Here is a 26,210-nt window from a genome sequence, read left to right on the forward strand (position 1 = left end):
TTCCAGTGGAGGCACTGGTTAGCATCTGATGCTGGCCAGTCCTGGTGAGGCTTCAGGACTGGAGGTGGGGACAGTCCCCGTCTGACCTCGCAGAGAGCAGGTCCTAACCCTCCGCTGGGGAAGCAGCGGCATGAGGGTCTGTAGGCTGCTCTCAGAGGGCCAGGCTGAGTTCCAACGGGCTCCCCTATGGGGCTCCCCAGAGGGGCCTTCAGGCTGCAGGTACTGTGTTTCCCTGTTGGTTGAGCCCAAGCTGCTGAATCTTCCCACAGGGGCCGTCTTGAGTCCAATGTGTGTCTGTGTGTGTGTGTGTGGGGGGGGGGGGAGCACAGCCCACAGAGATGGGGCTGCCTGGAAGACATAGGGCTGCATTAGAGTGACTATAAGCTGTGAGCTAGATGTCTCCAGAAAGTGAGGGTTTGTATAGGAAAAGCTGACATTCCACGTTCTCCTTGCGTTGAGGAGACTGTTCAGGATCAATCTAGGTAACCGGAGATGAGGTAACGTCCAGAGCACACGTGACATGGGGACAGATGGAAGCTGGAGCCAGGGGAAGCCAGGCCTTCCTCCTGAAATTTTAATCAACTCATGATGTCATTCTAGACATTGTGGGATCACAGCCCAAGCCTGACAGTGACTGGTTTTATGCTATTTGCATTTCGTAGCTTGCTTTTGATTTTACCTAAGAATTTAAAAATACTGTATTCTGTTTTAGTCATGCCAACAAGGAAGGAAGGAAGGAAAGAAGGAAGGAAGAAGACACACACACACATAAAGATTTTTGTGAGCTGTTAAGGTTGATAATATTTGGATGACACCCACATCCCCAGGTCCTGTCCTGCCATAGCTACCTCCTTGAATATCTATAGAGAACAAAACAGGTAAAGAGACTCCATTACTATGAAGCTTTGCTTCAAACCCCAGTGTAGAAGTCCATTGGTGGTAGAGGAGATCCTTTTACTTAGGCTAGCAGCCAATCTGAGGGCCATCTGGGCTTTTCCCTCCTGGATCCACACACATTTACTGCTCTGACATTTATTCATTCAACAAACACCCACTGAGTGTCTACAGCATGCCAGGCACTAGTCTCGGCATTCGGTCTTCGGCAGTGAACAACACACACAAATCCTTGCCCTCATGGAGCTTACATTCTAATAGAGGGAGACTGAACTCCTCCCTCCCACCAAAATAAGTAAATAAAAATGACAGCTTCTGGTAAGAATTATGAAGAAAACTAAAGCAGAGTAAGGAACAGGTGGCACAGGGTAGTGTGTGTGTGTGTGTGTGTGTGTGTGTGTGTGTGTGCATTCCTGCTTTAAATAAGGTGGTAAGAAATGAGCAGAGACCTGCAGGAAGTGAGAAAAGACGCAAATATCCTGTGGACAGATTCTCAGCAGAGGGAAAAAGACATGCAAAGGCCCTGGGGTAGAAGCATGGTTGGCACGTGCAGCGAGTAGCAAGGAGGCCAGTGAACAAAGGCAGGAGTGGCAGAGGAGGGTCAGAGCAGTCGTCGGGATCGTCTATGACCAGCTAAGGCCCTACAGGCCACAGTGGGAACTTTCATTTGCCTCTGAGTGAGGTGTGAAGTCGCCGGAGTTTTGACTAAAGGAGTGACTTGACATTCATGATGCTCAAAGGTTCACTCCACATGCTGTGTGGGGTCCAATGCAGATGGAAGGTGAGCCACAAATGTGAGTCGTATCTATAACCTAAAAACATGTTCCACGTTAAAAAGTAAAACGAAACAGGTGCAAATAATTTTAATCTATTTAATTTAACCTAATACACTTAAACTCTTAATAGTACAATATGTAATCAATATAAAAATTACTATTGAGGTAGTTTATATGTCTTGTTTTATACTAAATCTTTGAAATCTGGTGTCTATTTGACAGCTCCTCTTAATATGAAATAGTCATATTGCAAGCGCTTAACAGCCTTATGTGGCCTGTGGTCACCACACTGGGTGGTACAGCGCACGCCATGGGGGCGAGGGTGGGAACGGGGTCACCATTTGGGACGTTGTTGCAATGGTACCGCTGAGAGAGAACGGTGAGAACAGACTGGACTGAGGCCCAGAGCGCACCAAGGACGAGCCATCTGAGAAGTGACAACTTCTCCTTAAGGCATATGGCGGACTGCTTGCGGAACCACCACCCTGGCTCCTTGTGGGAGAAGGCAGAGCCACTGGGAACAGCTGATAAATAACAACTACACTGGGAGAGAGGAATCCATATTCAGTCACATTCACCACCAATATGGCCTCAGCCACACGCTCCCAGATTCACGACAGCCCAGCAATGGGGGTCATTGTTCAGGCAGTGCCGGGGCTACAGTCCCCGGCTGTAGGATATTGTGGAATAAACCCTCAGGGGAAAGGATGAACGGGGGTCTGTTACCCCAGACCCAACGCAAACCCTACACAGCTCCTTTAACAGCACACAGCCTGCCATCAATTTCCTTATCATAGGATGCCCCCCCCCCCAAAAAAAAAAAGCAGCGTTCTAACAGCTCACCTGTACTATTGTGTCTGTGGTTCTCGTCCGGCAGCTGCCCGAGGCCCTCTTCACAGAACTCCCTCACTTCATCATAACACGTTCGCATGGCCTCTGAACAGAATTTTCAGAAAGGGGAATTGCGGCTATTCCTATTGTTTTTATCTCTGATTCAAGACTTGTGCGAATCACTGGACTTTGGGCTTCTTTGCGGTGACATGAATGACCCAGTCCCAGCTGAGATGGAGATGTCCAAACACTTTGTATCAAAAAGCAGCCCAGAGCTGGGATTTTTATCAGCCCCAAGCCTGGAATTCGATTGTCATTCATTGGTGCCCTAAGGCATAAATCTAGGACTGACAGAAGGGAAAACCTAACTGAGACAAGTGTCAGGACAGTTTAAATGAAAATGTAATTCACTTGCTTTTTAAATAGCGTTGCTCAGATAAGTGAGTCAATACACCAATTGCTACCATCTGTCATTACCGAGGATTTACAGGAACTTGAAACTATAGAGAACCATTTCTAATATTACATAAGTTAATTCAACAGATATTTATAAGGACCTACTTTTTGTCAGGCACTGTATGAATGGATACAAAGGCAAATTAGACCAGGTTTAGAAACAGAATTATAACAGAATTGTGATGGATGTGATGGATGCTGCGAACACTGGTAGAATTACGTGCAAGGATTGTGCATGCTGGGCTGGGGTGGAGATAGGGACAAGAAAAAACATTAGAACTTGTCTTTATATTTTTCTATCTCATACTTTAACGTTTTCTATTTTTGTGTGTTTTCAGATATGCATAATTGGTACAGTGACACACATATAATTTATAAATGATATAGGGAGCTGTGGTGCATAGCCAGTCATTGAGAGAGCACGGCTAAAGGCGAACAGATGCAGGCATCATGTGATCTGGGCCGTAGAGGACTCAGGACAACTTGCCCGAATGAGCAGCATTCGTCCTGAGTCTTACCTGTGATCTTGCCCGACAGAAGAGCGGGGAACCATGCCAGTCAGAAGGAAAAGATGGCAGTGTTTTCTCACAGGTGTGAAAAAATATGACACTTCTTCTACACAAGGAGTGCCGAGAGAGTCCTGCACCCAGGGGGGACATGGGGGAAGGGAGAAGTGGCACTGATGGGACTTAGTGTGCCAAGTTCATGAGCCTGTTTTACCCCATATGAAGGAGAGGAGGGGGCAAAGGGACTCAGTGGTCTCTGGACAATTGGACCTTCCCCCTGCCCACTGGGTCAATCTGTGGGAATCTTCCTAGTTACGGTGCCGAGAGTGGTGGAATAACCGTCTTCTGTTGGAGGAAGAAGGAATGAGAATCAAAAACTCTCCTGTATCACTTCTAAAATGTAGCCCTGAGCAAGAGACGACCTCAGAGTTTTACCAACTGGATGATAATGAGTCCTCCAGAAATCTACAGCCAAATCCCTATTGTTGGTTAGCACAGTATTGGTCTCAGGCACGTGGTCAGGTCAGCATTATTTTTGAACTCCCTCTCTTCCACTCCTAATAACATTTTATGCCCATTATTAGCCATTTGTCTAAAGCCACGAATAACCAAGTCATGAAATCCATTGCCCTTTCGATCAACCTGCAAGGTTTGACGTCCTTAGCAGCCTTTCTGTACTCGTCAAGGGTCTTAGTTGCGAGCAACAGAAATCACTCTGAATGATTTAAGGAGAAAAGAACAGAAATAATCTGGGGTGCAGGGACCGAGGAGTGGACACAGGGGAGGGGCAGGGAACCAGGCCTGGAGGCCAGAAAGCCATGAGTAAGTCCTCAGATCATGCTGGTGTCACGGAGTTGGAGAAGTGGTGTTGAGAAAGACACCAATTATTCCGTGTCAACAGTACAATCTTAACAGCCCCCAAGATGGCGCCCTGTGCCTGGGATTCTGCCATTTGCCACTTTCTTCCTGACTCCTGTGAACTTTCACTCCAGGTCTTCAGGGGCTCACTTCCATTCTGTGTTTCGGTCACTGACCCTTCTCTCAGTTTGGGTTCTCGTGTTTGTCTGTACTGAACGTTTCTGTTTAGATGGGCCACCCTCCCATCAGATGCAATTTGTCTAGCAGAGAACACCAAAATCTTTTTTTTTTTTTTTTTTTTTTTAAGATTTATTGGGGAAGGGGGAACAGCACTTTATTGGGGAACAGTGTGTACTTCCAGGGCTTTTCCAAGTCAAGTTGTTGTCCTTTCAATTTTCAGTTGTGGAGGGTGCAGCTCAGCTCCAGGTCCCGTTGCTGTTGTTAGTTGCGCGGGGTGGGGGTCGGGGTGGGGGGGTGGGGGGGTCGGGGGGCAGGGTGGGGGGGAGCCCACCATCCCTTGCAGAAGTTGAGGAGTTGAACTGGCAGCCTTGTGGTTGAGAGCCCGCGTTCCAACCAACTGTGCCATCTGGCCTCCTGGGAGCTGAGCGGCAGCTCACTGACTTCATTCTAGTTGCAGAGAGCGCAGCTCGCTGGCCCATGTGGGAATCAAACCTGCAGCTGCATTGCTCAGAGTTCGCGCTCTAACGAACTGAGCCACCCTTCCACCTCCCAAAAATCTTTTAAACTAATGTTGGTTCGCGCACTTCTCTAACCACAGTTGTCGGCCACTCAGACTCCAGAACCGTGTTACTTCCTTCTGGTTAATCCTAAATCATCTTGATGTGTCCCTCATGATAACTCTCGCATCCACTGTCTTTTCTAATTCTGCGGCCCAGGTTCTAGCTCAGCCTCTTACTGCCTGGACTATTGCGACAGGCTCCAAGCCGCCTCACTGCCCTCTGTCTACATGTTCTCAGTGAATCCTGGGCTCTGCCCCAGTCTTCATGAGCCACTTTGATGAGTGTCGGCCTCTCAACAACATGGTAGGTCCCCACTGACTATTGGAAGAGCCTGGTATGTAAGGCCTCAGTTGTCTTGCCCCAGCTTCCTGACTCTGTTCTAGCATTATGTAGTCTAGGGTTTAACCTCAGACATTTCAACAGACTAAGGGAGGGATACAATCTTGTAGGGGTCATAGAAAGGAGAGTATGTTGGTTCTAATCACCCAGAGGTCCTTTAAATGCTATGCCTGCAATGTTTCTCTCTCCCATTACCACCTCTGCCCACTTTCATTTCTCCTTATTCTCAACCAACCCCTGGGCATCTCTGTGAGCCATGGCCACTCCCCTGAGCACAGGCAAAACATGTGTCTCAAGGTTTGGGGTTTCCTTCTTTCTTCTCTTTTATCTTCTGCTTCTCCCAAAGTCGATGTCAGTGTACAAAGCAGGGAAGCACAAAAACAGGACTTGTCTACTCTCTCAAGCCAAAGAACTTGGCAGTTGAACGTAAGCAAGATAACTCCAACACCCTCTTGACTTAAAGCTTGGAAAATGATATTTCTGAAACTTGTATTTTTATTTGTGTAAGACATGATCACACCACAGCTATTTTATATATGTTGAAGTTGGAAATACATTCTTATTTTTTTCTTAGGCAAAAGAGAGGCATAAATCATATAGCTTCTTCAATTAAAATAAATGCTGTCTGTATTCCAAAGCCTAACAGTTGTCTTGTCGATGAATGAGAAGTCCTTAGGGTCCTGTGGTCTCCTTTCCTGGGGACCTGGTCAGCTGTGTCCTGTCCTCCCACAGGCCCGAGCCCTCACCAGGGCCAGCGCCCACTCCTGGGCTGGCTCCTCTCCTCCCCAGACAGCTTTCCTGCCTTCTCACCCAGATGATACCTTGTGTGCTATCCGATACCTTTTCTGCAGCCATAGTGGTCTAGCCATCGTCTCTCTTACCTCACTGACTTTATGTCTTTATATACATTTTTCCATTTCTACCAGTTTGGGTCCTTCCCCCATTTCAAGACCTCTGTTCTGATCCCCACCTTCTCCCTGAAACCATCTTCGATTACCCAAGCCATGGTTTTCTTTCTCCCAAGAACCCTCAAAGCTGTTTGATTCATCTGGACTTCTCCTTTAGGTAAGTTGTTTAAGAATTATTTATGTAGTGCTTAGAAAACAGTAGAGCTATACAAAGGTGACATGATGTCACTTGCAGTTTTATCTTTTCTTTCTAGATAATTTGTGAGTCCTTGAAGGGCCGAGGCTAGCTTCTCAACCCTGTGCATGCCTCCTGGCATCTAGCAGCTTTTTGGAGCAGATGATGGGGTATTACAGGGTGGGGACACAGAGAAAGGATATCCACTCTCCTCTCTTGGCTGTGCAGGACTGCTGTTTCCCCATCCTGCACTGAAACCCCAGCAGAGGTGACAGTGTCATTGTCGCTGGAAGCTGGAAGCCGTTAACTGCTGGTGCTTGGCTCTCTAGCGTGCCCCTCCCCTGCGGTAATGAGGCGGAGATCTTGAGTGGAGGTGGCAGGCAGCCTGGAGGCCACTGACAATGCACCACAGCTGGCCTGGAGTTTTGCCCGAGCCAGGAGCAGGCTCGGCTGGACCACGAAAGCCTTCGTAATCTAAAGCAGCATAACTTTGCCCACCTCACTGACACTTATTATTTTAAATCCCTGATGATTAGGGGTTTCATTAGGTGACTGAGACCCCAAACAGGGTTCTTGGAAATTTAGTACCTGAAAAATAACTCTAAAATGAAACAGGGAGCAATTCAGGGTAAGAGTGAAGGCATTTGATCAGAGTTTGAACACCGGTTCCTACAAGTTGCAAGTTCTAGGTCCTGTGCTGGCAGTTTTTAAATCCTTTGGTCTCAAGACCCCTTTATACTCTTAAAAATTATTGTGGACCCTAAAGAACTTTTATATAGTGGGTCATATCTAGGAATATTTGCTGTATTATAATTAAGACCAAGATATTGAAACATGTTTATTTATTCATTTAACACAATAATAATTAACTTATCACATGTTAGTATACTATATTTTTCATACGAAAAAATTAGTGAGAAGAGTGTCATTATTTTACATTTTTGTAAATTTTTTTATCTGCTTTAATGGAAGATGGGTAGATTCTCACATTTCCTTCATTGTATCTATTGGGATATGTTGTTTTAGATGAAGTAAAGACAAGCAAGCTCCACACAGATGGGGGGATATTGTAATAATCTTTTCACATAATTGTGGACATTCTTTGATACTCCACCAAAACACGAGACAATTGCGAGTTTCTTTTCTTTTTTTCAAATTAAAGTTTTTTGGGTGACAATGATTAGCAAAGTTACACAGGTTTCAAGTGTATGATTCAGTAATACATCATCTATATATCACATTCTGTGTTCATCACCCAGAGTAAGTTCTCTTTCCATCACCATATATTTGCCCCATTTACCATCATCTACCACCCACCTCCCCCCAATTGGGAGTTTCTTAAAGGTTAGTTGTAATGTGGAATGTGAAGTCATGTCAGTGAACTTTGGTACTGTGTCAACGTTAAAATCCATTGGTCTTTTACTTCGACTGGAATTTTTTTTAACCCATTCACGGTTTTGTAATGTCATACATAGGCCATTTGGAAAATATTGTTTCACAAAAGTACACAGTTCTTCCAAATCTGGACTCATTTCATTATAGAAGATAAAAAAAAATCACATGTGTTAATACACCATGATCTCATCAAGAAGTTTTTAAAAGTTTTTAAAAGGGTTGGGAAGCTACTGAGCTCACGATGGCAGATACAAATTTTCCAAAATTCAAATTTCGTGTGAAAGCTTGAATTTTATTGTTAGCAACACATAACATCAGTTGTTTCCCTTGAAGAGACAGGTTTACTTTGTTTACTTCTGAGAAAATATTTGCCCAGTCATGATGCTGAATAACCCGTTTATCTGCCAGGGTTCCTATCACCTGAGAAATGGGGTGCTGTGAAAAACCCAGCTAGTTCAAGTCGTAACTCAAGCAGTCACACCACTGCTGTTCCTTGAGACATCATGGTTTGATAAACAGTGCAAGAACTTTTATGCGACACCTCATTTTGCCACACACAATTTCTAAAAGATGTGTGCTCAAGGGTGTCATTTAATAACAATTAGTAATTTGTGCTGCTTCATCAGACTCTCCTTAAGTGAATTTCACTCGGTTGTTGCCACCGCACACAGTCTGCTGCCACTGCCTGGATTAGTGCAAAGGCAACACCACTCTTACCTGTGCTGCTTCTGTTCCATTGGTGGAAATTCAACAGAGAGGCAAAAAGCAAATAACGTTTTAGTGTTGTTATAAAAAGTTTTAACCTTGTGAACATGGGCACCGGAAAGAGTCTCGGGAACCCCTAAGAGGATGGCGAACCCCACTGAGATTCACTGAGCTCAGGCACACTCCTGAACCAAAGGTGGGAATAAAGCAGTTTTGAGAATTAAATATTATTTAACAAGAACTAATGCATGTAAAGTACATAGTAGCATGCCTAGGATATAGCAAGTGTTTATGAAATGTTAGCTATTAATCTATCGCTATTGTGAGGGTAGAGCTATAATTTATAACAACAGTAATGACAATCTTTCATTTTTCTCCCCGAACCCATTCCTCAGGTACGTTTCCATTTCCATTAACTGCTCCGTCAGTCTCCTGCAGCCTTTCTGTGCTCCAGCCAATATCTACTCCCCAACAAGCCCCATGGATCTGACCTCTGTCCTGCCTTTAGGCAATCCCTTCCTTCCCTTCTATTCCTGTGGCTGTGGCTTGGCTTTGTGGAAAGAAACTGCTGTGAAAGGCAGTTCTGGCTATTGGTATTTGACCTGTTTGAGACTCAGTTTACTAATCTGTAAGTGGGATTAATAGTCTACACACACACACACACACACACACACACACACACACACGCAAGGTCTGACAATTAAATTTGCGAACTTGTTGCAACAATGTTGCTAACCTTTTGTGATATTAGAGGGATTGTTCATTATGAATTTGTACCAACTGGACAAACAGGTAACCAAGTTTACTATTTGGAAGTGCTGAAAAGGCTGCATGAAAAAGTTAGACGGCCTGAACTTTTCACCAACAATTCATGGCTCTTGCATCATGACAATGCACCAGCTCACACGGCACTGTCTGTGAGGGAGTTTTTAGCCAGTAAACAAATCACTGTATTAGAACACCCTCCCTACTCACCTGATCTGGCTCCCAATGACTTCTTTCTTTTACCTGAAGATAAAGGAAATACTGAAAGGAAGACATTTTGATGACATTCAGGACATCGATGGTAATACAATGAAAGCTCTGATGGCCATTCCAGAAAAAGAGTTCCAAAATCTCTTTGAAGGGTGGACTAGGCACTGGTGTCAGTGCGTAGCTTCCCAAGGGGAGTACTTCAAAGGTGACCATAGTGATATTCAGCAATGAGGTATTAGCACTTTTTCCAGGATGAGTTCACAAATTTAACTGTCAGAACTTGTGTGTGTGTGTGTGTGTGTGTGTGTGTGTACAAAGGGTGCCAAAAAAAGTATACACATTTTAAGAAAGGAAAAACCTATTAAAATTGTAATACTCAATAACAAAAGATGAATACAAGTCATGTTTGACGTCTGCAATTATAAGAGGAGCTCAAAGTGGTTACGATTAGTGTCCAGACACTTCTGATTACGGCGAACTACTGCTTGAGCAATGCTGACCAAAGTGTCCACTTGTGTACATTTTTTTGGCACCTCCGTATAAGTTACACACACACACACACACACACACACACACACACACACAGATTTTTTGAGGTTAAATGGAATAATATATTTGAAAGTAACTGGCAGAGTGCCTAGTTATATCATGTGTTTAGCACTTCTTTCCCTTTCTCCTTTTCTCATAGTTTTCCTTTTTTAAAGTCTTTCTTCTTTTTCTTCTCCTCCCTAATCTATCTAGAACATTACCACAGAATTATTGTTCTCACAGCCTAGCTGGTTCATTAAATCAGTGCCCTGCACCCAGGAACGGCTGGCTATTCATTATGCACTGGCCTCTCTGAGGGGGCTGCAGACTTAGGACGCAGACAGGTCTGTAGGGGGGAGACTTGTCCTCACCTGCCGACACGTCTTTCCCATCTGTCCACTGCCCTTACTGCCACAGTCAATGGAGGGTCAGTCTCCTTTGGGTGGCACTCAAGGTCCTCCTTGGAGCGGCCTGGACTGGGCCAAACTGCACCCATCAGTCTGTGAAGTCACAGCTCCCCCAGCTTACTTCCATGTCACTGCCACCTGTTCCCTCTGTGGTGTGGCAGTGCCCTCTCCCCTCCTCCGCTCCTCTTTCTGCCCACTGCCTGTCTGTTCCTTCACCTCCAGTTCAACTGGCTCGTGTGGGAGGCCTTCTCCAGTCCCCTAGGGGATGTGCTGCAGTTCTCTCACACTTCCTTCAGGTGCTTCTTAGGGGACCTGGAGTGTTCTACAGGGTCTCATGGCTAGCTCAGTACATCCGGGAGATCTCTCCACTCTGATCTCCCCAGGAAAATGCATTTCTCTTCCCAACCTCTGCAGGTCATGTGAGGGCCTCCCACCTGCAGTGACTCTCTGACATGTTTGTTGATGGATAAATGAAAAACGTTTACTCATTTTGTTGAGCTTGTGAACCAGGAGCCTATATCTGAGAGCAGCTGTCGTAAAATGAGCAACTACTTACTAGCACCAGCACCAGGAGGACCAACACATTTCTGTAGGCTGCCAAACGGCTATGGCCCACAACTTCTGCCGTTAGTACCAGTCCAGGGAAGACACTTCCTGTTGCTCCTGTTGATATGCCTGTTAGAAGCGATTCTAACAGGAATCTACTGAGAACAGGAGGACATGTGATTCTAGAACAAAACAGCCAAGTGGATAATCTACTTCTGATCAGAAGATTCTAGAAGATAGCTCATTTTTGTAGGGAAGCCCCTATACCACTCTGTGTCTTCCAAAGAACAGAAAGTTGCATGGCAACAGTTTTGCATTTTTGGGCTTAGCCTGGGGGCTGGCCTCTGTTGTATTTCCTGGATCTTGGTTCAGGGCTGTGTCTGTACAAATCCCGGGATTAAGCTTCTTTGGATAAAATCTTGGTGGAAAGTCTGGCTGGACAGAATGGGTCTCACCTATAATTTGTGAACACCTCTGGAAGCAGAGACAAGCCCCTCTAGGGCACTGGAGAGACCACCGTATTTCTGTCATCAGAGGTCTTCTTGAGCCCTGCTGCAGGGGGAGGCTGCGGCCACTGATGAAGGTGTTTGCTGGGTCTGTTTTCTTCCTACCTCATTCTTCTCCCCTAGCAGGAAAAGGTTTTCTTGCTTCCCTAAAGGTTAGAGCCTCAGGTGCAGTGACTGGCTGCTCTCCCACGGCCAGGTGTGCACTGATTCTGGGGGTGTGGGGCACGGTTAGCAGAAGGTCAAATGTGGGCCTGCTGATCCCAGTGACCTTTGTCCTAGAGACCCAGTTTTAGACATTCTAGTTCACTGCCAGATCATCAGCCTGGAAAGTAATTGCTAAGGACACTCATAATTCACAAGGACACACTTGTGTGCCAAGGGCCCCTTGAAGTCCTGTGAGGGATCCTGAGGGAATGAGGAGTTGGAACCTGTCCCTTGGTCTTTACTGGTACAGGCCTGGATGCCCAGGAGGCTTCTCACGAGGCACAGGAGAGGCAGCAGGCTGGGAAGGGCAGGCAGGGTGGACAGCCGCTGGGGCCACCGCATTGCACTCCCCACCCCCACCCTCCTTGGGGTTGATGGCTTTGTGTGTGCTGTACCTCTTCTTGGGGCGCCTTTCCTCTTTTTCTCAGCCCAGGACCCTCCTATTTCTCCCTAAGACTCTGCACAAAAGCCCTGTTCTGCCTTTCTGACAGATTCCCATGGCCATAATAGATTTTGTCTTTCCCTCTGTAAGTTCCAAATTGTTTCCACCTACCTGTGCTGTAGCATTTATCACGTGGCAGTAAAATTACTTATGGACATCATTGCCTCCTTTATGGGACTGTGAGTCCTGCCGCCCAGTTCTCCGTTTTATGCTTCTTTGCATCTGCCCCAGAGCCTACAAGGGGCAGGCCAGGCATGTGTTAGCGTCCTCACAGCACCTTCCATTCCAGGAAACTCTCGACTTGCGGTAGGGAGTGAGAACTCCCAGCAAGTCCATTTATCATAGGACTGGAGTAAGTGAAAGGTAATCCTTTTTAAAATGTGAGTTATGGAGCTTTGTAATGCGCCATTTGTCTATGTCTGTGTGGAGAGGAAGACGCCAGGGCAAGTTTATTACTTACACAGAGTGCACTGGGTGTTGTCTTTAAGGCCCCATTCCCCAGCCCTTGTATAGCACACAGTCATACTCTGACCCGATGAATTTTGATGAAAACATTGATTAAGCACCTAGAGTTGCTTGTTACCAAACGTGGAAGAGGTATTTGAACACATACTCGGCAACCAAGCTGTTTATTAGGCTTCTGAGTCTCTTTATACCCACCTTGCTTTAATGTTTAATATCTAATATATGTGAGGCAGGTATATTTTCTTGGAAGAAAGCTAAACAGCTTTCGGAAATTGGAAATCTTCTAGAACAGGCAGGTAAGTTTTAGAAGGATAAAAGGGATCAATGCAGTCAAACCACAAATTTGAAAAGCCTCACTAAAAAAATGAAATGAAGGATTCTTACATTTGATTTCCCTCCCCTACAAATGGTATTGACATGTAGCCACAGACCTTGGCTGAACGGGACAAATGGCACGATTTTCATTCACGCAAAATGGATAACACACACCTTATTTTGTTCCCAGTTTTAAGAAGTCAATATAACCCAGAGAGAGAAAACCCTTTGTCTCCATCTTCCTCTTTTTAAAACACTTGCAGCAGCTGCTGTATGGACAAACCTGTCCTAGTGTGTCTGAGGTGACACCCCCTAATGGCATTCATGTTTATAAGGCTCAAGACAACAAACATTTGTTTAGTACCGGCTTCTCTAGCTCCCGGAGCCTCACTTGCATTCCTAGGGCACTGGGCCTCCTTTGGTGTTTAGCAAGTGGGCGAAAGCTGCATGTCCAAGTGGCAGATACCGGTATTCACAGAGCACTTAGTGCTGTCGCAGGCACATAGTAGGCATCTAAAAAATATGACCAAGTATGAAAGGAAAACATGGACAGGACCTCAGGAAGTTGTGGTCTAAACACAGGTAGGCAATGGGCCATTGGTCCGTCTACTTCCCAAGACAGAAATGAGTCAAGGCTTGGGGGAGACACAGGGAGTGCGGACCCATTAGAGAGCTTTGTCGTCCTTCCTTTGTAATTGCTTTCCCCTTCAGTCCACTACACAACCTAAGGGGGCCAGTCCTGGGCCAGGGACACCACTCTTCCTGGAGGGAGGGAGCCCCTGGTGGGTCCCACGGCTTCCGCATGTCACTTCCCCTGCATTCCGATTTAATTAATTTTTATAAGTAGTTTTGAATGACACCCTTCCTCTTGCATTATGGTGAACGCTTTAAAATTACATTTATAGGGAATCACATTCCCTCAAACTTCTATTAAAAGCCAAATTCCAGGCTGAAGCTATTGGCCAAATGCCATTAAAAATAGATATTAAGTAAATTAGCTGATTCAAAACAGCTTCATCAAAGTAGAACACTGGTACCAACACTATTAAGAGTTGAATTACTGATTTATTTTTAATAGCAGGTGGTACAATAACAAAGAGGAAAAGTGACTTCCTTTCCCTTCTCCTGTCCTCCCATCACTTTGGGGGTCAGAGGGGGACTAGTGACCTAGTGCTGGAGATCCAGGAAAGAGAGGTGATGGCATCAGGGTGGAGGGTGGGGCCTAGGTAAGGGAGAGGGTGGAGAGGGAGAAGTGGAGACTAGTGGCCGGAGGGAGCAGGGGTCAGACGCCTGCCTGGTCCTCGAGGTAAAGCGGCCACCTCTCGGCTCACCGCGGGCCAGACGGGCCCTGCCGCTGCCGGCCGCCAGGGGGCGCGGGCGGAGCCGGCGGAGGGAGGAGGGAAACGCGGAGAAGGGTCAGCCGGGCGGCAGGGGCGGCGGCGGCGGCGGCGGCGCAGCTCCGCTCCCCGCGCGTCTTCGTCCCCGGCTCCAGGCAGGGCGCTCAGCCCCGCCGCCAGCATGCAGCCGCCCGCCCGCCGCCGCGCGCTCCCGGCACTGCTCCCGCTCCTCACCTGCTCGCTGGGTAAGTAGCCGGCGGCCGGGCGCGCATCGGCGGGGCGCGGGCGATCAGCCTGCCCCCGGAGCCCCGCGCCCGCAGCAGCGCCCCCTCGTGGCCCCCGGTGGACCCGGCTTCTCGGCCCCGGGACGCGCCGCCCCTGCCCCAGTCGGCTGCCGGATCCCCGCCGCCGCCCGGCCCGCCTTGTCTTCCCGCCGCCTTCCGCCCCGCGCTGGCTGTCGGCCGAGCGGCGAGCCCGAGGCGTCACCCCCCACAGGAAGCGCGAGTAAACGGGCGACTGCAAGAAACTTTGGAACGAGGGACGCGGGCCCGCCCCCTGCCTGTCGCCCGCGCGCCCCGCACCGCCCGCGGGGCCCAGGGATGGCGCCCGGGCTCCGCTGGCCCCTCGGGCTCCCTGCGGGGGCTGACTGTGATGCCCTGACCCCCGAGGCTACGAGGCTGTGATGGTGCCAACTTGGCGTCAGCACCCCCACTACGCATTCCTGGACGGGGACGGGGAGAGCGGTGCCGCCGGACCTCGGCGTGTGCGGCCCTGCGGAAGCCTCGCCGAATCCTGGCTGGGTCTTTAGGGGGAATTAGACACTCCTGGGAACCGCTGCCATGCTGTACTGCCCCTTCTCTTTTTTCTTCCATTCTCATAAGAGCATTTTCTCCCGTTTATCATAAAATGTGATAAAAGTTTTTTTTTTTTTTTAAATCATTGTAATTAACTTTCATGATGAGATTTGTTCAAGTTAGAAAGCTTGGGTAAAAATGATTCCCTTTTCAGTGCCCTCAGGGTTATTGTCGTCTAACCTAGACATGTGCGTTTCCAGCCTAAGGCAGGAATTTCAGGCTTTTAGGAATGGCAGAATGGTGCAACTTAGGAAGAGACGTGGTGTTGTCGCACGTCGCTGTTTGGTAGCCCACCAGAACCTTTTCTGCCCGTTTTTGTTTGGATTTAAGCTCTCCTAATAAGGACCTCATTTGCGAACCCCTGGTATTTTCTACAGGTGCTCAGTAAAGTGGGGGAAAATCAAGTGAGATTAATTGGTAATTAATTGTTCATACGCATGATTAAGTAAGCAACAATGTAATTAAAAGTGTGCCGGCATCTTGGGCAGACAAGGCTGTAAGGGACTGTGGGGAGCCACTGAATTTGGCAGAGATCTGTTTTACTGGGAGGGAGTGACCTGCTTGGGAGCAGTCCTGGGGGGGGCGGGGCGATGGACTAGGTGACTGCTACCTGCATCTGTTGGCTTGCTGCCTGGAAGTTTTGTACCTCACCAAACCCGGTGGGTGGTGGCTGAAATTGGCATTCTATTTTTAGCCCTGCACTTTATAATGCTGTCCTGGGGATGTAATGTTTGTACATAATATAGTCAACATATGGGCTGAAAGGCCTGTTTGTATATTGCTCTGGGTACCTGTTTTTTATTGCCCTTGAGGGAATATCTGCATTGTCCAAACTTGGTACTATATTAAAGGGACACGCAGAATGAACTAAAATGTCAACACATTTTTAGAGATGTCGCTCAGCATTGTGAAGTCAGATAAGCACAATAAAATAAGACATAAAACCTATGAAAAGTTCCCTGAGATATGTGACTTCATGAAATGGCTTTCATGGGTTGGTACAGGTAGGAAGTTGTATTCTTCGAGGTCTGACATACATCATGAGTTCATTTTATTGAACTCTGCTTTGATATGGGGGGGGGGAGCACCAGGATGTGAAAAGGTGGGGTACCCACTCTACAAATCTTGAAATCAAGATTCTTGGGATCTAGCCGAAACATGGGATATGATAGGAATTCTGAGGCATGTGGACACTCCTGATCGTTTAAATATACCTTAAATATTCCCCTATAAGTTTAGTTGGCCTGGCTGTGTATATTTTATTGTACCCACACAAACTGTAGCGTATTCAGTAGAGAAAAGTCAACATAGAAAATTTATTTTAAAGCCATATGATTATGCAGATAAAATTCACTGCAATTTCAGTTCTAAAGTCTGGTGCCAGTTCTAGAGTCAGAAGATGTATTCACGCTTCTAGCCCAGCCACTGTGCGGTTTCTAGTTGTTTCTCATGTAAAATGAGAGGCATAGACTAGATCAAATATTGGAATTTTGCCATTGCTTAGTTTTAACATCCCGATTCTATTGTAGCAGAGACTGCTATCTGCCTACACGATAACCCTTAATTCCTTCTTTTCCTGACTAGAAAGCCTCTTAGATAATCAGGACCCTTAGGGACTGAAACTGGTACATTGAAGTCTTAAGTCTCCATTGTGACCCTATTTGGAGATGGGGCTGTAGGCAGGTAATTGAGGTTATAAGGTTGTAAGGGTGGGGCCCTAATCCATTAGGACTCCTGTCCTTATAGGAAGAGGAAGAGACCCCAGGGGTGCATGTAGGCAGACCACAGGCCATGTGAAGCACAGTGAGCACGTTGTCACCGCAGCCAAGCAGAGAGGTCTCAGCAGAGGCCTCTGTTGGCACCTTGATCTTGGACTTCCAGCCTCCAGAACTGAGAGATACATTTCTGTTGTTTACACCGTCCAGTCTATGATTTCTGTTAACGGCAGCTGTAGCAGACTAATAATACAGGGGCTGAGGGGAAGGGTGGAGGAATGGTAGTGGTGGTGGCAGTGTGTCCAGTGACAAAACATTTCTCAGTGTCCCTTGCAAGACAGTGAACTCTCCGTACAGATTTTGGTGGGGTCTTCTTAAAGCTTCTTAAAGGTGGCTGACCCAATAGGCTGCAAGCCTTTTTTTGGCCTTCGTTTCAACCTTTCCATCGCCGATTATGCAAATCTGATGGCTGTAGCCATGGTGGCCATCTTGTGACCATGAGGTGACTTTGAAGACGGGAGCCAGCGGGAAGGATAGCAACCACCAGTGGATCGGTGCCGGGTGGACAGGAGCACCCCGCTAGCCCAGGATTGCCTGTTTCCAGACGCGTATTGCCTGGAATTAGGAATTAACCTGTGCCTTGTTTAAGTCAGTTGTTTGGGTTTTCTATTAACATAGCCAAACCTAATCCTAACTGATACATCTGTGAAGTTTATTTGAACCAATCGTAAAATAATAGATACTAACTTTTCTCTTTCTTATCCCCGTTTTTGCTCTGGATGGGTCACGATGGTATGCCTTAGCACCTGCCAAAATGAAGGATGGTTTCCATTCTGAGCCAGCTCTTGCTCAGATGTGTTTTGCTGTAGTGAACCAGACATTTCAGGATACCAAGAGTCAGGCCTAACTCCAGGTTTTTTGGCGTTTTTTAAATTTTTGATTTTTAGACCTTCCTTTTACTGTTTAGGCAGTACTCATATTGCTGGCATAGATTTTAACCATCTGGGTGGACTCTTTGTCATCCAGGACCCCCAGGTTGGCTTGGCCCCTTGGTCATGGACTTGACCCAAGGGAGTTTGCCTGTAGCTAGTGGTCAGTACCCTGTGTCAGAGCTCTGTTCGCTAAGCCACTCCCAAAGAAACCCTATTCAGTGTAGGTGCTGATTTGAACTGTGAGTAAAGGTTAACAGTTTAAAAATGGTTAAAAGTTTCTTCCATTTATTTAAAAAGTGTTGACTACCTGCGGTGTGTCAGGCATTGGGATGTTGCAGGAGGAGACTGATCTGGTTCCCCTCCGCCTGTGGAGCTGACAGGAAGCACACAGGACACCGGAAACTATATGCAGCTGTGCTGGTGCTGTGGCAGGAGCTCACTGCGCTGTGAGAGAGAACACGTGGCAGGGAGATGTGTGGCCTGTGCCTGGAGTCTGGAGCAGCGGTTCTTAACAGGCGGCGATCTTGTCCTCTGGGAAGTGTTTGTCCTTGTCTAGAGACATTTTGGGTGTCATAGCAGGTGGTTTGGCAGGGGTGGTGCTGAACATTCTGCAATGCAGGATACCCCGTCCTCCCAAGAATCAATGACCTGGTCCAAAGTGTCACATGTGCCACTGAGAAACCTTGGATTAGGAAAGCTTCCTAGAGGAAGTGACCTCAGAGATCAGAACTGGAGGGGAAACCGAAGTCGGTTAAGTGCCTTGTGGGGGCCGGGGGGCGGGGAAGCTTGGTGATTGAGGAATGGAGTGAGAAGGGACAGGACTGGAGAGATTGAGAGGGGGCTGGCAGGACCAGTAGGGAACCCGTTATGCAGGGTCCTGGAGACCAGGGTGAGGGTTTTGACTTTGTCCTTAGAGCAGAGGGAAGCTGTTGGAAGGACTGTCATAGGAAAGTGACACGATTTGGCTTCCCTTGTAAGAAGCTCGCTCTGGCTGCCCTGTAGAATTAGAGGATTAGAGGGGCCAGTGTGGAGGCTGCTAGAGTCACTACGTGAGAGACGATGAACAATCTCTGACATGGTGACTGATTGGTACAGTGGTACAGGGACAGCCACCTACAGAAAGGGTGGGGTCAAGGAGGAGTCAGAGGCTTCTGTCCTGAGCTGTGGTGGACCGTGTTGCTGTTTACTGGTATAGGCACCAATGGAGAAAAACTGGATTTAAACCAAAAAAAATGTATTGGAGTTAAATATATATAGCGTAAAATGTATCACTATGATCATTTTTAAGTGGATACTTCTGTGGCATGGAGCACCCAGATGTTTTTCTAAAATTTACTTTAATTTTATAGGGGGAGGTGAGGATGATGAGCTCAGTTTGGACAAGTTGAGATTGGGGTGCATGTCAGGTGTCCAGGTGCCATATCAGGTGGGCAGTGAGATCTGTGGGTCTCGAGCTCAGAGAAGAGGTCAGCTTGAGAGAAACTTGGGGACATTTTGAGTAGGTTTTTTTTTTCTTTAGAGAGCCTTGATTGATAGAATAAATTCATTTAAGTCTTTATTCAAAATGTATGTGTAACAAAGATTTGGTAGAGGTTGGGGAAGAAAATCTTTATCTGTACGATATAAAGCTGCAGGTTTAGGGAAAAAAATGCGTGAAAGTATATCAAATAAGATCTGAATGTATCTCAGATGTAGCAATGCCGTTTTCTCCTAGGGCTGTGACTGATTTTCTCTCCTAAAAGAATATTTTATGATCTGTAAAGGTGATATGTTTTCGTTTACATCATTGCTTCCTGTGAGAAGCTCAAGGTTCTTTATACATCATGCTGAATTTATCTTCTCCAGGTCCTTGAGGGTGGAGATGCAGGAGCTTGCTTTTCTTTTATGAGATGCAGGGAGGAAAGGAAGGTAATAAACGACTAAGGTCTGTTGTGACAATAGCCCTGTTCAGTTCCCTTGAGGGCCTATCCAGCTGTGCCTGCCAGTGTGTTTTGGTCTTTTGCATACATGGGTATCACCTCAGTGTCTTAAGGAGGCCCCGGTAAGGTCCCCCCTTTAAAATGCAGATTCCTGGATTCCAGCTCTAGATATTTCTGATTCAGAAGGTCCCAGATGGGGCCTGTCGGTTTGCATTTGTAATAAAGCCCAAGGTGAGTTGTGTGTGCTGGCAGGCCACCCTGGCCCAGGTATAAACCAGGACTATTACTGGATGACTTTCATGCACATCTGTAGAATGGAAAGAAAAGATTGCTGGTGGCTTTGTCTTGAAATTGATATTAGGGCTGTTCTGGAGAGAGCAGAGTGTGGAATTGAGGCCTCGTGGTCAGCCGTCAGCTGTTTTGTCTCCTTGGGAAAGGAACCAGGAACCCCAGAATTTAAACTAAGGAGTCTTCCTCTGGTTTCAGCATCATTTGACAGATTTTCAAATGCTACCAGAGGGACTGTGTGTGGGGCATGGGTCTCAGAAACTGGGGAATGGGTTGTGAGAGCAAAGGTTTTTGGATAGTAAAGTTCCTACAGGTGTTAGAATGTGGCAGTTGGGCACCATGGACCTAGCAGCACTGGCAGGGGTGCATTTCAGACTCACGTTTTGTATTTCACAAATAAGACACCCGAAAGTGAAGCATACGTTTTATTTCTGTAAGTTAGCCTGACAGCTAACGGTGCAGTACTACTCCTGCAATGGAAGGAACTGACAAGTCGCTGAATTCCTCGTTTCCATGTTTGCGCTCCAGGACCTCTACGGTGTGTTCCGGAGGAGGCTGTGTCCAGGGGCTCTGTGTCCCGTACCTGTGACTCAGTGCGTGGGACATACTTACCAGGGTGCTGTTTTGAACCTTTGACCCCAAACTCTGAGTTGGAAGTTTCTTCTTTTCATAGCCTGAAGGGTGGGTCTGGGGTTCTCACATCACTTGTTTAAATGAGATATGACTCAAAGAAGCAAATGATCTTTTCCTTCCTAAAATATATGATTATTTCGGTTATTTCCTATTTGTATCCCCTCCCCCTCCAATTTAAATATGTAAATTTGTAAATATGGCACATACACTGTAAATGTCCCTGTAAATATGTAAATATGGCACATACACTATATTGGTCCTGGCAAACTTGGTTACCAAGTGAAGACGTGTCTGTATGCCAAACTCCAATTCCCATTGACTTCTTTGATAAAACAGGAGCTATGTTTCAGATGGAGCAAGGTCAAGTCTGGGTAGGTAGTGGGTTCACACCAGGAGGCACGTTACACATGTCTGCTCACTGCCCGACTTGGGTGGGAGGCCAGGCCTCCCTTCATTCCTCCTCGCAGCCTCCGGAATCACGTTGTAAGTGTGGCAGACCCCATGGAGCCGGGATAGGGGACCCTCATTTGACCAGCTCTCTACCTGCCCTGGTAGCAGAATTGTGTTGGCATTCTCCCTGGTGCAGCATGTCCCCTCCCTAAAAGATTGCTGTTGGCACCTGAGCGAAAGGCTCTGGCGTTTCCTGTAGGCCAGACCCTGTCCCGACCTGCACATGTATTGACTTATTTGATTCCTGTTTGATTCCCCCCATTACAGGAAGAGAAGCAGAGGCTCCTGAAGACCAAATCACTGGCCGCACATTGCTTAGCTCCTAAGCAGCTCGGTCTGCACTGCCTCCCTCCCACATGGCGTGAGTCTGTACTCTGTGTGAGCAGTGAGCTCGGCAGGCAGGCCTGGGGCCTAGTCACTGTGGTGTGGTGTCTCCCCACTGCACTGTGAGCTTTAGCAGAGTGTTCCCTAAAGCAGTCCCCCCCGCAGACCCGGCTGCTGCTGGGAATTTCCACACGAATGTCCGGGGGCATCTCAGGGTGTTGGAAACCAAACTGAGTTTTCCCACACACCTGCTCACCCGGCTTTATTCTGTAGCTTGTGATGGCAGCCCAGCCCGCCCAGTGCCGCCCACCCGAACCCGGAACCATGCAATCACCTGCACCCCTCTCACTCACCAACCTTCTGGCCTCTCCCTTCCCCGCCCCGCAGATGTCTCAAAGCCCATCCATTTTGCCTCTAGTATCTCCAACACAAGCTCCTGCTCAGGACCCCGCTGGGGTGCCCAGGCAGGGCCTCACCTTAATTCCTTCCCATATCTCATTGCCTGGCCCCCTACTCCCTGAGCTTCCTACATGGCTTGCTTGTGCCTTTTTCTGTCCCCGCACACTCCATCCCACTTGCTATCTCTAGAAACCTCTATAAAGCACACATTCAACATGGCACTCCCCTTCTTAAACACTGCAAAAAGCCTTCATGGCACTCAATAAAACCATCTCCCTAACACCAAACCCTTTCATGACATGGCCCCTGCCATTTCTAGCCTCATGTCTACCTCCAGTCACTCCCTTCCCTCAGGTGCTCAGGCCCCAGTCACTCCCCTCCCTCAGGTGAGCAGGCCCCAGTCCCTCCCCTCCCTCAGGTGAGCAGGCCCCAGTCACTCCCCTCCCTCAGGTGAGCAGGCCCCAGTCACTCCCCTCCCTCAGGTGAGCAGGCCCCAGTCCCTCCTGCCTCAGGTGAGCAGGCCCTAGTCACTCCCCTCCCTCAGGTGAGCAGGCCCCAGTCACTCCCCTCCCTCAGGTGAGCAGGCCCTAGTCCCTCCCCTCCCTCAGGTGAGCAGGCCCTAGTCCCTCCCCTCCCTCAGGTGAGCAGGCCCCAGTCACTCCCCTCCCTCAGGTGAGCAGGCCCCAGTCACTCCCCTCCCTCAGGTGCTCAGGCCCCAGTCCCTCCCCTCCCTCAGGTGCTCAGGCCCCAGTCACTCCCCTCCCTCAGGTGTCCTTCTGGGTACCTTGGACTGTCTGTGGTGCTTGCATGCAGAAGTCTGGGCATAAGCCAGTTTCCAGGCCTCTTTGGTCTTGTACTTAGAGTCTCTGCTTCCTGGAATTTACTTCCTGAAGCTCACTGCTTCCCTGTCTGGAAGCCTCCCCTTCCCTCTGATGCTCTACCTGGGTAGGTGCCCTGTGCCCTCCCCCAGGTGCTCCCTTAGTGACTGGCCTCAGGACTCACATCAGAGCGGGCACATCTAACCTGGGTGTTGATGGGGACTTCTGTTGGACATCCTGGGGGAGCAGCTCATCCAGTCCATTCCTGGCTCCCAGCATCATGTGTGGCTCAGGTGCACATGGCCACTCTCGGAGTTTCTGTTGAACAGGTGAAACTGAATTCATGATGAAATGAGAATCGCTGCTGACCGCTAGAGAACTTAGCGAGTGCCAGGCCCTGTCCAGGGACAGCACACATGCCAAGCCATTCCATCCTCAGCCAAGGACGGTGCTGTTCTGTCCCCAGCCAAGGGCAAGTTATAGGGCCCCCCATCCTGTTGCAGGGGCGATGGAGCTGTTCTCCAGCGTGTCCACACTCGTGGGGCTGGTGGGTGTGAGGACAGGCTCCCTCAGTCCTTGTTTCTGCTCCCCCTGCCCATGGATTATCTGCAAAGCAAATAAATTGCCTGGGCTGTGCATCCTGGAGCTGAAGGCCCCTCCAGAGGGCCTGGAGTGAAACCTGGGAAGCTCCAGGGAGCCCAGCCACTGGGGCGGAGTTGTGCTGGGTGATATGTTTTTTAAGTAGGTCACAGGAAAGGAAGTCAAGTCCCAAAGGCTCCTCCCTCCCACTGTGTGTCAGAGGAAAGAGTATGTGGCCCTGAGCCCTGGGGGGCACCAGCTGCCACATCTGGGGGTGCGCTGTGAGCCTGTCCTGATGGCAGAGCTGGGCACATGGTTTTGTCCCCCCCGCCCACGCGGGTCGGGCACACCGACAAGGCCGCAGCCACCTAAGGTGTTGTCCTACCCACCCAGCCCAGCCCTGCACTACCCCTCATGCTTATCTCACTAACCTGGCAGCAGCCTAAGGTCTTGGTGGTTTTCTTATTATTTTTGTGTTTCATGTGGTTTGTGTGATAGACATGACTGGGAGAGTTTGGGAGGACAGATTAGGGAACAGGAAGAGGACAGAGCCAGGAGTTCTGAGGCGCAGGCTTCTCCTGCATAGGCATGGGGTCCCGTGACTCTCCTGGGAACAAGGGCGGGCGATGTGTGACTGGCGTACATGCAGTGAACTGAGTCCTATCCTGCACACTGGGCCAGGAGAGCCTATAAACCCTAGTCCCAGGTCCGTGGTCAAGTCCCGACTGCTTTCTCAGGATGGGTGTGCTGACACATTAGTTGACTTACATTATTTTACGTTGTCAGGAAAAAGGTCTTATTTCTGTTGCCTGCCCTAGTTCCCTGTAGCACGTCACAGGAATTCATGTCGAAAATAGAATAGGGAAAATTACTTTTAAACAGTAGTTTGGCGTGTACCTTGCAGTATTTCTCCTGCTGCACATTGAGGCTGAGCTTTTGAGAATATTTTTCCCCACCGAGTCTGGAAATCCCTGGGAAGACAAACTTCCTATCTGGAGCCCCAGGGGCCCCTCCATTTGCTGGAGTGGGGGCACTTCCCTCCCCCGTACCCGCACTGCAGGCAGGGTTGTTACACTGCCACCCTGTGCTCTCCTCTTAGAGTTTTCAAAGGTTGACGGGTCATTTATTACCTCCCGTGCTACTTTTCCTCACTTCCCTCCTCTATTTGCACTGTTTCCCCTTCATTTCCTCCAACTGCAGATTTCATTGGTAGGAATTCTGCGTATGATTCATCATCTTAAGATAGGGTTTATGAGTGGTAAAGTGTGTTCTGCGTCTTCAAAATGCGTTTGGTTCCTTGATGGTTTCTTTTGTTTTATTTAGATTATGGAAATAGGAAGATAAAACCAACTAGTATTTTTTTTTCATAGTCATCCAATGGGGTGATCTTGCCATATGACTTGGTTTTATGCCTGAAAGTAACTCTGATGCATTTCTTATGATATTGCTTTAGATATTGCAAAACTTATTTCTGGCAGGGCAGAAGGAGTTCCTAATGTCACAGCAGAGTAACGGGGAGAAACGACAGTTTTTCTTTTTAAGGATGTACAACTGTAGGCCTGTGCCTTTTTGGAGAGACTGCAATGTAGTTTGCCCTCTCCCCAGTTAAGCTGTGTCTGGATAAAGGCACGGGGGCCAGAGTGTGACAAGCTGGATACATGGGGGTCACTTGGTTTATTGGGAGCGTCTTCCCTCTAATTCCTACTTTAAACAGTAACATGGCCAAATAATATTAGCTGCTTATTTATGAAAGGGACGCGTTAGTCGTTTTCAGAACTAGTACCCAGTAAAGACACTTTATCTTCAGTGTCTTTCTCAGGGGCCGGGGCTTCTGTTTTGACACACATTTCTTTTTCCGTCAGCCACCCAGCCTTGCAAAAAAGTGACAGAAGACTACCTGCTGGTTGTCAGATGATGAATCACTGAACATGTTAAATAGAGGAGGTTCTTTTTCTGAATAGGAGAGTGAGCTCCACCCCAGAGAGCTCTGACTGTCTGTGCCTGGTGTTAGAACTGACAGGCTTGGTGGAGGGGGACGTGGGCATCTAAGTCGGGCATTAAACAGACCACAGTGTTTAGAGCCCGCATGTTGTCAGATGTGCCGTTTTCTGGGATCCTGTGGTGCCGAGTGATGTTAACATGTTGTCACCTCCCTGTATGATGTGTGTTGGTTCTATTTGTGATGTCTTCTTCACGGTTGTAAATGTGCATACTAGGTTGGAGGTAAATAAAATTAAAACAAACGCCCCCAAATTAAGTACCTAGAAGCAGAATTTAAATGGCTAAGTGGTGTTTGATGTTAAATCTCTCGTTTCTTCTTAGAACCTAATGAGTGATTTGGGCTTTGTGTTTGCTGTGTGTGTGTGTGTGTGTGTGTGTGTGTGTAAAAAGTGAGAATGTAGGTCAGATCCTAGTGAATATAAATGAAGGTGGGGGCGCTTCATCCTTCTGGGTTGACGCTGCCTAGTGTAAGGAGTCGACAGCCCTTCAATGATGTGACCCATCACGAAGACTTGCATTCATTCATTCTCTCGGTAAATATTGATTGACCTTCCTCTGTGTGCTGGCTTTGTTCAAGTTTCCGTGGCAAACAGTAAATAAAACCACATTCCTTCCTTCATGGAGCTTACAATAAACTAATACATAAGACAAGCAATAAACAAAGATATTATGTCAGTGGTGGCACGTGTTCTATAGAAAAGCTCAGCGGGGGTGGGGTGAGGAGGGGGTCGAGTGGGGGATTTACTGTTTAGATGAGGTGGTCTCAGGGAGGCCTCCTGTAATACCTGCTGTATCTAAATTCTGCCCATAGAGGTTCATTTGGCTTCTAATTCAATTTCATTCTGCCTTTTGAAATGTCATCCTGGAAATGGAAATGATTAAACCGCCTTAGTCATTGTCTTCTTAGTGTGAATATGTTTTAGATTATTTCCCTCGAGCAAATGTTAGTGGAGACAGAATGAGAGGCAGTGGAGGCTGGGAGGCATCTGC

The 26,210-nt window shown here is 47.8% G+C and overlaps 1 protein-coding gene across 1 annotated transcript in view; it reads left to right on the forward strand.

The window, feature by feature from the left end:
- Positions 1–14,252: 14,252 nt before the first annotated feature.
- B3GLCT (beta 3-glucosyltransferase) overlaps positions 14,253–26,210 on the forward strand; it is a 95,388-nt gene continuing 83,430 nt past the window's right edge. Inside the window, exon 1 of the mRNA XM_074330078.1 lies at positions 14,253–14,553. Within this exon, the coding sequence (XP_074186179.1) occupies positions 14,490–14,553 (64 nt within the window). The 5' untranslated portion in view covers positions 14,253–14,489. The remainder of the gene's footprint in view (positions 14,554–26,210) is intronic.

The sequence above is a fragment of the Rhinolophus sinicus genome, linkage group LG04 (assembly GCF_036562045.2).
Source record: "Rhinolophus sinicus isolate RSC01 linkage group LG04, ASM3656204v1, whole genome shotgun sequence".
In the NCBI taxonomy this organism is placed as follows: Eukaryota; Metazoa; Chordata; class Mammalia; order Chiroptera; family Rhinolophidae; genus Rhinolophus; species Rhinolophus sinicus.